At 39.1% G+C, this 12,204-nt stretch overlaps 1 protein-coding gene across 3 annotated transcripts in view; it reads right to left on the reverse strand.

Moving 5' to 3' along the window:
* Positions 1–425: 425 nt before the first annotated feature.
* Positions 426–12,204, reverse strand: part of SLC15A5 (solute carrier family 15 member 5) — a 63,805-nt gene continuing 52,026 nt past the window's right edge. For 2 of the 3 annotated variants that reach the window (XM_009506128.2, XM_064459201.1), the window contains exons 12-13: positions 4,703–4,811; positions 427–2,771 (exon numbers count right to left, since the gene is read on the reverse strand). In XM_009506128.2, coding sequence (XP_009504423.1) covers positions 2,627–2,771; positions 4,703–4,811 — 254 coding nt within the window. In that variant the 3' untranslated portion in view covers positions 427–2,626. Of the gene's footprint in view, positions 2,772–4,702; positions 4,812–12,204 lie in introns of all 3 variants that reach the window. The other variant, XM_064459211.1, reaches the window with a different exon arrangement.

Raw genomic sequence — 12,204 nt, forward strand, 5'->3', positions numbered from 1 at the left:
ACTGCAATAGCTGCATTCTGTTCTCTGCTGTCATCTGTTGTCACATTTTGATTTCTGAGGAAGAAATTAAAAAAAAAGAAAGAGGGGGGGGCAGTGTTGGTGGTGTCTTAGGAAGTTTGAGGTCATTCAGCCTGAGCGTGCACCAGAGGAAACACTTCCTCTTAAAAGAAAGTTAGGCTTCTTATTCTCCTGTTCTTGATGTAAATGGTTCCATACTGCTGTTATTTTTGCAGGTTTTTTTAATTATTGTTATGGGCTAAAAGTGTCTCCAGCCCAATTATACTCAGTGGCTCAAATCTTAGATTTCACCCTTTTATTACATACCTTTTTTGTGCATAACTCTCAAATGCATTGACAGCAACCACATACCCTCTTGTCAGAAGACTCCAGCCAGCATCTTTGCAGCTTTTCTGTGCCAAGACAAAGGTCAAGTGAAATATTCAAGGATTTCTCACTTTTTCTTTATGGAAAGAAACTGGGAGCTTCTGTGGCTTAAAGCTGGTTTTATTGCAATACAAACACCATTTAGAAATAATACCATACAAGCAAATAACTGTCAGGTAGGATGGACAGATTTACTCACATATGTGGAAATCAATCTGTCTCCTACTCTTCGCTGCCCTTGGAGACTAGGTGCTTCAGCCTTTTGCTGCCTCACAGCCCCAGCACCAGCCCAGCTTATGCAGTCACTTTTGGAGAAAGAGGCTGTCTCTTGCTGGCAGGGCAAGAGCCAGAGCAAGGCAAGCAGACAGCCTTCCCCCCCAACTTCTGACAGGGCAAACTGGGAGTTGTACACTCAGCTCCACCATGACATCACACGTTAGTCAGAAAGCACAACTTTGACATGGATGACCATTTCAGATGAACTTGTATGAAGATATACTTCCTCCATCTCCACCAGTGCATCCTAGGGTCACATTCTGTTTTACCATGAAGGAAAACATTAAACAAGTTCCACAAAAAACTCTCTTCCAGATGGGTACCCTTTCTACAATATCTGTTGCCATCTGGGCTTTAACAGGTCCCCCAGCCACCTTGTAGCTCTTCTGCTGACCCTGATCTCCAACTTCACAAGTTATTTCCCACACGACATATGTCAAATGCTTTACTGAAAGCAAGGCAGATCATCTCTACTATGTTTTGTTTAGAAAAAGAATCCTTATTACACGAATCTACCTTTGATATATCTGTGTTACATTTTATTCAATTTTCCTTTTATCGCATGACTTTAAATATTCTCTTTTAATTAAAAAAAAAGAAACCAAACCAAAACCAAAACCCAAAACAACAGAACCTAAAATGCAAGTTAGATCAAACTAACAGCTCCTGACCGCCTTCCTTTCTACTTCTTAGATGTGTTTACTACATTTTGCTCCCCCTCCTGCAACACCCAACCCAAAGTTACAGCATTAAATATGGTTAACGGTGGAGAGATTATTTCCTTTACTGGCTCTTTCATAATTTCAGCTCACAAACTACACCCTCTGTGTCACTTCAGCTCATTATATTCCTTTAATGTAGTTTCTGCTGTGGTAGAGCATTCCTCATACCTAGCAAGCATTCTGGCTTGACTACCACTTCTAATACGAACATCTTGATATCAAAGCACTCCTTTAGGTTTTGGGTTCATTACGTTTCCTTATCACATAACGCCGCTAATTCTATCCTCACTCTTTTTAGAAATATGACTTAAAAAAAAGTAACGTTAAGTGCTAGGTTAGCATTGTTCGCAAAACACAAGTTAGCCAGTTTGGCAAGTGTTTAACACTGTTTAGATCTTTAAAGTGGAATACATTTTACTAATAATTTTTCTCCCATTTCCAACTGCATCTACCCCTTCCCAATTAGGACAAGAAGTCCTAATTCCCTTCACCCTCTTCAACTGAGCTACAATTAGTAATTTTGATCTGAATAAATTCTAGTGTCCAGTTCTCCTACTAGCAATTTTCTGTGTATCACCTTTTAGGAATGACAAATCTCACGTTGCTTATGTGAAATAAAAGACAAGATGCCTCAGCATCAATCTGTCATGACATACTTTATGAACTTATTACTGGTATATAGTTTCTAGTGTATTTTTTGTAGATCTCAAAGCAATTTGCAAAGACGGTTAGTGTAGCTGTGTCCATTTCACTGATGGGGAAACTAAGGTAAAAAGCAACTTGCTGAAGGCCGGATAGCAGATAAGTAGCAGAGCTAAGAATAGCACACGAGTCTCTCACCTTTGCAAGTATCAGCCAGCCAATACCAGACTCCAAAATTATTTATAAATGATACTGTCACAAAATAGTTTGCTGAACAAAGGTATACATGAGTTTATTAAGTTTGAACCATTACTAAGTACAAATACATGTGGATATCTATCTGTTTCCCTGTAGAGATTAAAAGCCTCTCTCCATCATCCATGCCAAGCAGTGAGCTCTCATTGTCCTCAACATGCATTATGACAGTGCAGCATCCTACAAGGCCAAAGCCTATGATGACTGCTATTTTGTAGTCTTATAAATAACACTATTATTCCTAAGATAATTCATAAATACACTGGCAGTTCCACTTAAGTACACCAGGTAATTTATCATTAGAAAGCTGATCGGTAACACAATCAAAATTTAGTGGTGAAATTTTATCAGGTTTTCTCCATAGAAGACAAAATGGGAGAACTTTCCAGGACACTATCATAATGCTTGATGGCTTTTTCATGCTTCAAAAGCTTTTCTTCAGGAAGATTTCCTCTGAATTCATTGGTGTATTCCTGATTCAGATTGTTGTATCTGGGAGGGAGGATAGGGAAGGAAAATACTAAAACACTCATACTAAAATAATCATCCTTTCTGAGATTAGTTTCACCCATTGTTTATTAGGTAATATTTTGCAAGTTACAGTGCCTTTTGAGTCCTGGGCTTTTAAGCAAAAAAAAAAAAAAGGCAAAAAAAAGTGATATGCGCTTTCCTAGAATCTTTCAGAATTTCAGGATGAAAAGTGCCAAACAGGATGCAGGTATTAATAATAGGTATACTGTATAGGTATACTGTGTTATTTTAACAAGTTTTAAAAAGAAACATGCTTTTTTCCTCAGAGAAATTTTAGTATATTTTTTTTCTAATTCTGGGTTTTAAATCCTGATTTCTGCACACCCCTAAATCAGTGTTTATCTGATCAGTCCCCCTTTTCTTCTCCCCTCTGGGAGAATTCTTATTCAACACAAAATTAAACAATTACATTTGACTTCAAAAACCCCCCCCCCCCATATTTCATGTCGGTTTTGGTTGTCTTATTGAAAAATGAGGTATGTTGGTTTTGGAGTGAAATATCAATTTGAATTTTTTTTTTCTGTTTAGGAAGAGTGGAGGTCAACAAATTTCCTCATAAAAATATGTTAATTTGTGGCAAAATTATTGCTTGAGTTTAACCCAATTTTATGGCCATTTTTTGACAACCAAAACCTGTTAGTTTTCAGCAGTGAATGTCACAAATGAAAAGTTCATTTTACAGAAGAATAAAATCCCATTTTATAAAAAGACGACAAAGTACCCGCAGGAGAAACATTCCTAATCATGACTCAATCACATTTAAAAGAAGCAAATCAAGAACTAGCCACTGGAATAAATGGACACTTGTGTCTCAGGTTACATTGAAATAATTGACAAGACGCTGTGGTAATCTTTGGTGCTGTAAGGTTAGCGCTATATGTAAAAGAAAAAGCAGTATTTTTCTCAAGAGTTCTAGAAGTACACTGCCCTTGGAAATTTTCTATTACTGTCATTATCAAATCACTACTTCATGAAGGTTTCTGAAGGATTTCCATAGAACTGCAGCCCAACGTCTAAGAGAGAATGCCACTCGCACATGGCCCTCCCCACTCGTGGTGACACAGGTTGCTTCCCTCCCTGCTCCTGACTACAAATATTACTTATAACACTGACAACAGAAAGTTAGCTGTGATTAAATGTTCCAGAATAGAGGAGGCAGGCCAACTTTCAAACCACCCTGGAAGTAAAAGGGGATTGCAGTTGTGAGTTCCTTGCATTTTACAGGAAATACACAGGCATTCATTAAACATAGACTCTACAGGTGGCATAAAATTACTTCCTGTGTGGGGGCTAACTGAGCAATTCCATTGTCTCCATCAGAAAGTTGCTTTCATCTCACTGCCCAGTATAGCACCAGAAAATATTTCAGGGTTATTCTGTTGAAACCACTGCATACAGCATTAACCACTAGCTGTCTGCTGTTTTCTTGCAACCCCTTCAGCTACTATCCTACACTAAAGATGTAAGCTCATTCAGACAACAGCAATGTTTTCTATATATTGATAGAAAGCCAAGTGCAGCGGAGGTCAGTTCCATGACTGAGATATTTGGTGCTGTGATCTAAACCCCATGCCAACATATCTACATCCTTCTGTAAACAATAGGATACTCTTCTTTCTTCAAGGCATTTTTTTATATTAAGATGACCCCTTAAATATTTAAGGCTAATTACATCAGTCTGGGGATTATTTTTTTTTGTTTAACCTCACCACATAATTTTTACTGTGAAATCTCTCTCCTCAAGCAGATGAAAGATACTAACATGTGAACCCTGAAGAATACATACGATCTATCACTACCAATTCTTTATTACACACTAGTTTACAGGTTTTGCAAGAATTTCTACCCATGTCTACAAATGAAACATCAAGCTTTCATCTTCTCACACATACCTGTGTGCAATCGCCCAGAACCCCAGGGTGTTCACCATCATTAAGGAAGCCAAGAAGAAGAAGAATCTCTCCAATTTACCTTCATGCAGCAAGTGTGGAAACCAGTTGCCTGGCAAAGCAGACATTTGAAGCAGAATTAGTTTGCCTTGCAGGATGAGACGTGGCTCATATGAAAGACACGAAGATAACTTTGTGTAAGACACAGTCACAGCAGGTGCTTTGAACCCCCCCTGCAGCTATTTATACAGACTTCATTCTCACAGCATCTATGTTTTTTTGAGTCTACAGTGTACTTTGCTCTTGCTTTGCAGACAGTCAATAGAGATCTAGAGAAACTAAAGAACATTCCTAACAGGCCTGAAGTGTACTGGAAAACCTAGCTCTGCACAGCTATTACTATAATGATTGGGCCATCTTCCCTCTCTATTATCCTGTGCACACAGCTAAATGAATGTCAAATGTGAAAATTTTAGAAAGAGCTAGAATTAAGGGGGTCTGTAGAAATTCTTATTCACATCTCTCATGCTTTTAGTAGGATCTTCTTAAAAAAAAACAAACCCACAAACATGGATAAAAAGCATTTGCCTTGGATGGTGCTCCATTACTAAGATGCTACCTGCCATTTTACTTTACCTTTCTTTAGAGCTGCCTTTAGCTGTGAGTATGCTGTGTGTCCTTGCCTTGCACATGGCATTTATTTGAATGAATCAGACCTTTTTCTACCGAGGCTTTTGGCAATAGCATCCGGGACATTTTGGCAGCTTAAACGCCATTCAGCAGAGGACAGTACCAGCTATATACACCCAGAGCCTTCCCTGCCTGTATTCTTGTGTGCTTCAGTTTGCAACTGTATTGCTTTCAATGCGTTTGATCCATTGCGATCAGTCTGCAAAGAAGCTCAGGTAGTAAATAACTATGGAAATCAAGATGCTTAAAAAGAAAGCCAGCCCCAGTCAGTCTGCATCTGAAGACAATCAGCACCTGAAGTACCATAATCAACTACCGCAAAAACATAAACCAAGGTGAAAAAGAAGTTACAGTAGATACAGAATATCAAAGAGAGCTCTACAGTGTTGTAACAGCCTTTTACATTATTTGGGAACACAGGATATTTGTTGCCTTTGAAGAAGAAAGAGAGACTGTCGTCATTAGCAAGTAGTGAAGTGCAATAGGAGCAAATACAGAGCATGAAACTGCTGGTGCTGGGAACATGATGTCTACACTATACACAGCTGAGGGAGGTTCACATCAGACCAGTTCCCACTAACAGCTGGAACACATCAGGCAGGAGCATTTTTTTTTTGTTTAGTTCCATCCAAAAGGAATGCAGGTTTTTTTGTCTCCAAAATCACTCTGTGATACAAACCAGAGAAAATCAGGACATTCAGATCAAAGGCACACTCCTGATCTGAATTAAAACACCAGCACCAATGTGCCCAAAGTTGCCTTTCTTTGCTCCCTCAAAGTCTGGTATCAAATCCTACCCATCTAAAATAGAGTGGCTATTCACCACTTGAATGACCTAAAGGGAGAGGAGGAAAAACAGCCTTCTTTGCCATAGCTGTGCTGCACAAACCTGATAGCCTTAACCAATCTTTTGGCCACTAGTGCCATCTTTAGCCATCCAATCCCATTCTTAGCTTGTCAAAATTTTCTAATCAGAGAGGAAGAGCAGTTCCACAGCCCAGGAGGGCCAGCAGTCAAAGGACTACACCCCACCCCACCCCACGTATATGTTTACATTTTTCTCCTTCCTCCACATCTTAGAGTTGTAAACACATTTCTTTTCAAAGCAGTTACCTTTAGCTCTCCTGGGATTAACAGATAACAACTACCATCAGCGCAGCGGTTCTCCCTAACTTCTCCGCAGCTTGCTCCGTGCCACGTTACCTTCCTGCCTGTCACAGAGCAGCACCACATCACCTCTGCGTGTGTGGTTCCTTTTGTAGCATTATCTCAGAGCGAGTTTTAAAACGTATCATTTAACAGTGTCAGTTGACTGAGCTCCTAGGTGCTATAACTTCATTTTAGTAGCTTATAAACTTTTACTGTCATAATTCACAATCAGGTAGTTTTTCATTTCACATCCCCCAGTGGCCAATAGGAGTCACGGAGAGTGCACGTGTATCTGATGAAAGAGAAAGCATGCATGGGGTTCGGTGCTACAGCTTGTCAAAGCAGAGTTCACACTGTCTGCTGGGTTATTTACATTGGCTAGGGTAACTATATGAGCAGCAGGAGCTTCCTAATGGAATGGCATTTACAATGAAACCTGAACAGAAAATATGTACTTAAAAAATAGCACCAAGCAACACAAAATTTTTTTTTTAAAAAAGGAGGAATTTAGCAGCTTGTAAGAGAGCAGAGTAAAATGGACCATTCAAACTGTCTAACGCAAGCAAAGGCACCATAGTAAAGTGTTGGAAATGGGAGTGCCAGCAGGAGGGCAGCCCAGCAAGCAGGACGAGTTCTGCCCCCACTTCACCGCTGGTCTCCTCCATGTCCTGGGTCAAAGATCATTGCTCTGACTCTTCCCTGCTTCTTTTAGCGATTGCCAGTGTTTAAAAAGTGAGGCCAGGATAACGAGACAAATTTGGAAAATCCTGTATTGGAAATGAGCAACAGCATAGGCAAGGCCAAAATTAGATTGGGCATGGTAAGACTCCAGCTCCCATAGTGTTCTCCCTCCCTCCCTCTCTCTCTCTCTGGTTTACTGCTCTACCCAAAGCAAGGGGTAGGTGCAAGGCTTTCTTTTCCTTTCAGTGAGGGGAAACAAGGTTTGCCAGAAGTGCCTTTCCGTACAGCGAGAGAAGGGTGGCAGCAGTCCTACAGATATCCAGACTGCATATTGGTAGTAGGATAACATTTTCATCAGTGGATACAGCAAAGATTAATGTAAGCATTTCCAATTTTCAGCCAAAAATACTTATTTCCCAATTTTTTTTTCTTTTTAAATTCTTTTTCCTTTTTAAATGGAAGTTGGTTTTCCTTGAAAGAGGGGACAAACCTGGACTACATTTACTTCTACTTACACTCACTACACAAAGAATCCTCTGCTGGCAGGAAGCCTTGGGAGAAGAGCCATCAGTGTTAAAACATCAACCATGTGTTTCAGGCAGCAAAACTCCCTTTAGACACTTCCACCACTTACCCCATAACACCTTCCACAAGCTGTCTGCAGACTCCAGCACCCTCCACCGGCTGGGTTTGGGGTTCATAACTTTCAGGATTTTACTCTCAGCCATGAATGTCAGGAACTTATTGGGCCAGTTTGTTTTTGCTGGAGTAAGACAACCTGGGCACTACTGTGTTTGAAGGGTCCAGCACTTTCTCATCCTTGAATCAGGATGCAATATGCTAACAATTCACTCTCCCCCAAAAGACACTGCCTTTGGGTTCTGTCAATCCTTTACTTTTCTATGGAGATTGCCAACAGAAGTACCAATTACAAGGTTGGTTTGTCACATAGATAATTGCTCACTGGGAATTAACTTTCTACAACAAGCTCCTGATTTCCATTTTTATTCCAACAATGGAAATACTTTGTAGCATGAATCACCACAGAGAAGCAGAAGTTTTCTTCAGCTGTGTATATTTTAAAAAGCCTTTTCTTATTGGTTAGAGGTGAATCAGTTATGCATTTTATGGCAAATTTAAAACAAATTAGACGATTAAGTCTGGGCAGAGTCAGCTCCTCAAGCCTGCTATACCATACATCATGGAGATAAAGTGCCTGGTAAACTTTCACTGACATTTTGCAGTCCTATGGATTTTGCTTCAAAAATGCTCAGGTAGTAGAAGAAGCAGGAATATTATAAAACACCAGAAGAAAACACCTGATCCTACCAACACAGGCAGGAAAGTAGGTGAAGCAGGGATTAGGACCCAGACAAAAACACCTCCCTGGGCTGATTCTGGTGGATGACTGACAGTGACAAACTGCTGGCAACACTAGCCATCAAAGATGATGTGGAAACAGCTGTAAAGCAGTCTTTGACATATACCAGTGTGCACAAGGTATCTATTACTACGAGGGCACTCTTGGAGCTCTCAGTGGATCCATAACACAGCCCAAAGTTGCACAGGAAGGCCTTCAGTTTCTTTACTAAACACCACCATCATATCTTAGTTTTGGGGAAACACAGAAGACAAAGCAAGAGTCACATGCCAGAAGTTAGTCTGTTCTGTATGATTCCTGCATTTTGACAGCTGTCCTGCAACCTAGACTATGATTATAGAAAAATCTAATTCATATCTTAGAAAAGGATTGTATTGCCTACCATCATTTCATCAAGTTGCTGGGCTTATAGTTAGTGTTTAATCATATCCAAATTAAAGTCTCAGTCTGCCTCTAATCCTTATTAGCTACGTAGGCACCAGTGGACACCACCATCTGGACTGCAAGAAATATCCTTTAGTTTTATCGTCTTTGGTATTTAGAATCACACAGGGCTCCAAACTGGGAAATAGAAAAAACCAACAAAAAAACCCCTGAAACCCAACAACCACAAAAGCCCCACAAAAAGACCACCCAAAACCCAAAAAAACCCCAACAAACCTAACCAAAAAAACCACACACACGCCCCACCTAACCCACCCCCCAGTTCTCTAAATACAAGCAGGAATGTGTGTCTGGGGCAGTTTCCTTCCTCTGACCTTTTTTCTTTCTTTCTTTCTTACATATTTACATTAATATTTTTAGATAAATGTATTCTGAAATGATTGGCATAGGAGGACAGGTTTTGTCTTGCATCTTCTTCCGTTAAAATGTTAGGAGAGGTAAGAGATCCAAAAGCAAGCAGTTTCCCAGCTTGTACTGAAAATATCACTGTCACCCGTCATCTGTTTGCACTCGTCAGATTTTTTAAAAAAGTCTTATTTTATCATATTCACACCATCCTCCATAGATGCGTTAAAAATGATTAATGCAGCTTTGACTGTGACTGATATCTGATCAACTTTGCCAATAAAAACCCAAATAAAATTCTAAACTAGTGACATGAAATAGGATATAAAAATGTTTAAATTTTGTCAACACCCTCTGTGCTTCAGCACTTCAAAATACATACTGGAGGATCTACTTCACTGTATCCTGAATTGCTTCATGGTAAACATGATCTCATTGCTTAGAGATGGGAGAACCAGAAATAGCCTTGGCTCAGGTTTTAGTGAAACAAGAATCATGGGACAAGACAAGAACACCCATAAGCCCAAGAGTCCCACACTAAGCCTTGTTAAATCTTACAAAACACATCCGTAAACACTATCATCTTCTTTCAGCAAAAGAGAAAGAACTTTGGTCTTCCAATATAAAAAACATTAGTTCAGCTTTTTACGGTGGGGGGAAGTTCTGGATGGTTTGGTTTACCCCCAGTTCCATAAATTGTCCAGATACTACATGTTTCACAAGCTTTTTAAACAGAGCTGAAAAAAATACCAAATGTGAGTAATGAGAGCTTAATTTGTGTCATTTGACATAAGAAAGGCCACAATTTTATTCCCTGAAGCACTGTCACTTTAGAGGGTTCAATATGTAACCATTAGGTTTTATAAATTAAAAAATTATTATTCTACTGATCATAAGCTTTTCATCATAAGCTCTAAGAAGCACAATGGAAGAGTCTGGAAGAAATACAGATGGAACAAAAGAATTGTGTACGTATCATTCCCTATCAAACTAGAAGAAAAACAAAACCAAGCCTAAATGCCTCTTCGGTTTTGTTACAGTCTCCACCAGGCTCCAGAAGTCCGATCCCAAGCCTACTTTGATTTATGAGTCAGCAGGACAAAAGTCTGGCTGGGATGAGTAGAGGAATACTCCAAGTCTTCAGCCTGAAGCGTTATAACACAAATGCAGACACAGCAATATCTCCATTATTTACAAGCTGTGAATTGCATAAATTGTGGTAACTTGGAATAATCTCATTCAAGCAGGGAACACTGGGAAAGAGAAAGCCAGTGAGATTCCACTTATTTTTAGAAATAAAATGAGAGACCCCAATAATATGTTGTTTACATGCTAATAGCGAAAGTAATCTCTAACACTTCTAACTAGAGCAACAAGAGCAAATATTAAACATTTTTCACTATATTTTCCCTAAAGCTTTTCAAGTTCTGCAGAAGACTCCCCCTGTTTAGGGGCTTATTCAGCCCCATTACAGCACCTTAATCTGAATACAGACTGCTACTGAATCCCTTGGAAATTTAAGGGTGACTTTTGCTCATGATAATGGTGTGGTCAATTCCATCTACAGGAATGGCAGGTCTGACAAAGTTGAATAAAGACAGAAGTTACATCTTTTCTTTTATAAAGCTAAGGAAAGAGGTTTGCCGCCCAACTTCATAGAAGTGAGGAGTGTTTTAGCAAGGAAACTTTTTCAGTTTGCTCAAAAGTCTTGAGCAAAAAGGCTTAGAACATGGCAACTTCAGTCTGTGGAGAATTTGGAGAGTTCAGGCTTTTTGGTCCCAGCCAGGATAAGAATTTGAAGGCTCTGATAAAACACTATTTCTGCAAGAAGTGAACATTATCTTTTCTGAATCAATTAAATACAGACTTACAGAAAAAGAATAAATCACCCTGATATAAAATGAGACAAAAACCTTCTAAATTGCAAATCAAATGCAAAAATTGATTTCCTCTATCACAGAATGGTAGGGGTTGGAAGAGACCTCTGGAGTTCACTTTGCATAGAAATATTCTATAAAAGAATAAATTACATTCATAGTGGCACAACATAGTCAAAATGTTTTGATACTGACATTACGCTAATTACTTTATAAAAATTTAATTATATTCAAATTGCAGTAAATTATGTCAATTTTACTAAAACAAAATATTTCAACCTTATAAAAATTATTAATTTCCATACTTTTGGGGGGAGGGGAAGAAAAAAAAGTCAGAAACACAGTCTTTCTTGAAATGTTAGTTACACTGAACCCATATTCCCAATGAAAAGAAAAAAATTCTATTCCACAGGGGGACATTCAAGGAGCTCTGCTCTCCACACTGGATGCCTTGGTACTTAATAGTTCTTTGCCTGATTCATTTGGGTAAGCATTCCTGGTTGTTACCCATCTTTAGGGGATGCTTTTATACCTCATAATAAAATTTTAATTGAATTGTTAACTTAAAAACAGCACTGCATGTCAAAGAACCATTCATTTTTTCAGATCTTGCAAGTAGGAATTAAAATTTCTTGTTGTGCTTCGACAAAACCCCACTTCCCCTTATTTTCAAGTTATGTAGTTCTGTATGTAGCAAGGAGAAGAACTCAAAACTTAACCACGAGCAGTTACAAAATCCTGCAGCTGTGGTAACTTGCAATGGTGTCATGCACTAGGGCCAGCAGTCGTGCTCTGTAAGAGAGCAGTTCTCTGTAACACAGTAACAACGAAGCTTATAAATGTAAAGCATCTTTAGAAGTAGTGCTTCACCAAGTGGAACTATTTCAGATAGGTGAACAAAGGGGTCCCTGTCCTTCAGTTCAGGAACTCAAGTACTT

This window comes from Phalacrocorax carbo, chromosome 1 (genome assembly GCF_963921805.1).
Source record: "Phalacrocorax carbo chromosome 1, bPhaCar2.1, whole genome shotgun sequence".
In the NCBI taxonomy this organism is placed as follows: domain Eukaryota; kingdom Metazoa; phylum Chordata; class Aves; order Suliformes; family Phalacrocoracidae; genus Phalacrocorax; species Phalacrocorax carbo.